General features: G+C 39.8%; 1 protein-coding gene across 1 annotated transcript; it reads left to right on the plus strand.

Moving 5' to 3' along the window:
• The first annotated feature begins 645 nt into the window (after nt 1-645).
• LOC117081628 (olfactory receptor 10A3-like) lies at nt 646-1,590 on the plus strand. The gene is given in 1 exon segment (XM_033207808.1): nt 646-1,590. A coding segment is annotated over 1 exon segment (945 nt).
• Nucleotides 1,591-2,102: the final 512 nt, after the last annotated feature.

The raw sequence follows: 2,102 nt of genomic DNA on the forward strand, positions 1-2,102 counted from the left end.
TTGAGGCCTTGCAGCCTGCAGTTTGCAGCCTGCAGTTTTCTATCAACAAATGAGGGAAACACCTATGTCGAAGCCAGAAGGGATCATTCTTCTGCTTCCAACCCATACAGATGGGAACCCAAGTGCAGGAGAGGCAGAGACCCATCTTGGAGACAGTGGCAGAGTTAGGACTGCAGTCAAGTTTCAGACTAGCTCGCAATCCAGGTGTAACCAAAACGCAGGTTCAGTTGTTTTCTGCTTGCAGAATCCAATTAAGGGAAGAGGTATAGGCTCCTGCCTTTAAGGATACTGCTTCACCTTTTGGGGAGAAAGCAGGGGCTTTTAAAGGGGGACCTGGCATTAAGAGAGGGGAGAGAAAGCAACCTACATAACAAAGATGTAGCCAGATAACATTTACTGTTATTTTGTACTTTAAAAACAAGATTTCTAAACCAAAATACTTCACTTCTTTATTTGTATTTTAAAGATTCACTATTACAAGCCATTGGCCATTCTTCATAAGAACCAACCTGAAGTTCTGTCAAAATGAGCTTGTCATTACATCTGCTGTTAAGAATTCCAGACTCAAACTCACAGCTATGGGATTGTGACTTCATACGCGATATACCAGGTCCATAAAAACAATATTAAGGTTCAACTACTGAAATGAAAAGACAAAATCAAAGCTGTGTGCTTGAATTCATCCTCCTGGGCTTTTCTAACTTTCCTGAGCTCCAGGTGCAGCTCTTTAGGATTTTCCTGGTTATTTATGTGGTGACCCTGATAGGAAATGCCATCATTATAGTCGTCATCTCCTTAAACCAGAGCCTCCACGTTCCCATGTACCTGTTCCTCCTGAACTTATCTGTGGTGGAGGTGAGTTTCAGTGCAGTCATTATGCCTGAAATGCTGGTGGTGGTCTCTACTGAGAAAACTACGATTTCTTTTGTGGGCTGTTTTGCACAGATGTATTTCATCCTTCTTTTTGGTGGGACTGAATGTTTTCTCCTGGGAGCAATGGCTTATGACCGATTTGCTGCAATTTGCCATCCTCTGAACTACCAAATGATTATGAACAGAGGGGTTTTTATGAAATTAGTAATGTTCTCATGGATCTCAGGGATCATGGTGGCTACTGTGCAGACCACTTGGGTATTTAGTTTTCTGTTTTGTGGCCCCAATGAAATTAATCATCTGTTCTGTGAGATTCCCCCAGTACTAGAGCTTGTGTGTGCAGACACCTTCTTATTTGAAATCTATGCCTTCACAGGCACCATTTTGATTGTTATGGTTCCTTTCTTGTTGATCCTTTTGTTTTATATTTGAGTTCTGTTTGCCATCCTGAAGACGCCATCAACTACAGGGAGACAAAAGGCCTTTTCCACCTGTGCCTCTCACTTCACATCTGTGACCCTGTTCTACGGCACAGCCAATATGACTTATTTACAACCCAAATCTGGCTACTCAACAGAAACCAAGAAACTGATGTCATTGGCTTACACATTGCTTACTCCTCTGCTCAATCCACTCATCTACAGCTTACGAAACAGTGAAATAAAGAGGGCTTTGATAAAACTATGGCGAAGAAAAGTGGTTTTACACACAGTCTGATTGTGTTGAGAAGCTGAGTAAGATTTGGCCACTGCCTGAGTGAACTCTATTTAAATTTAATAAAGGGTGAAAACAGATTGCATTTTTTGTATGAATATGTAAATTTGTTGAGTTTTTAACATTTGAAAATGTGTCTCCTTCAATAAAGAACTGCTGTCACTTGTTTTTAATAGATACATATGTTCTCATAATATGATACAACAGTTTATTCATTCGTTTTTCTATTGGGAACATAGAAGTAGCTACTGGATTATTGTCGTTAAGACAGTGCTTCAATAAATGCCTTGTTCCATATGCTTATGTGTACTGATGTCATTATACCTGTGTGATAGATTTGCTACAGTGAGGCTGATAGGATGAGGAATATCTGTGTTTACAAATTTTATTAGCTATTGCAGAATTACTTTTCAAAATGATTATGGTTCTTTGACTGACCTGAAGGTTCACTGTGCTTTGATAACAGGGTAGAGCTTCAAGAGACCAACAAATAGAGTGATGAGATTTTTACTTTT

Source organism: Trachypithecus francoisi, unplaced genomic scaffold, assembly GCF_009764315.1.
Source record: "Trachypithecus francoisi isolate TF-2019V2 unplaced genomic scaffold, Tfra_2.0 Lachesis_group8, whole genome shotgun sequence".
Classification (NCBI taxonomy): Eukaryota; Metazoa; Chordata; class Mammalia; order Primates; family Cercopithecidae; genus Trachypithecus; species Trachypithecus francoisi.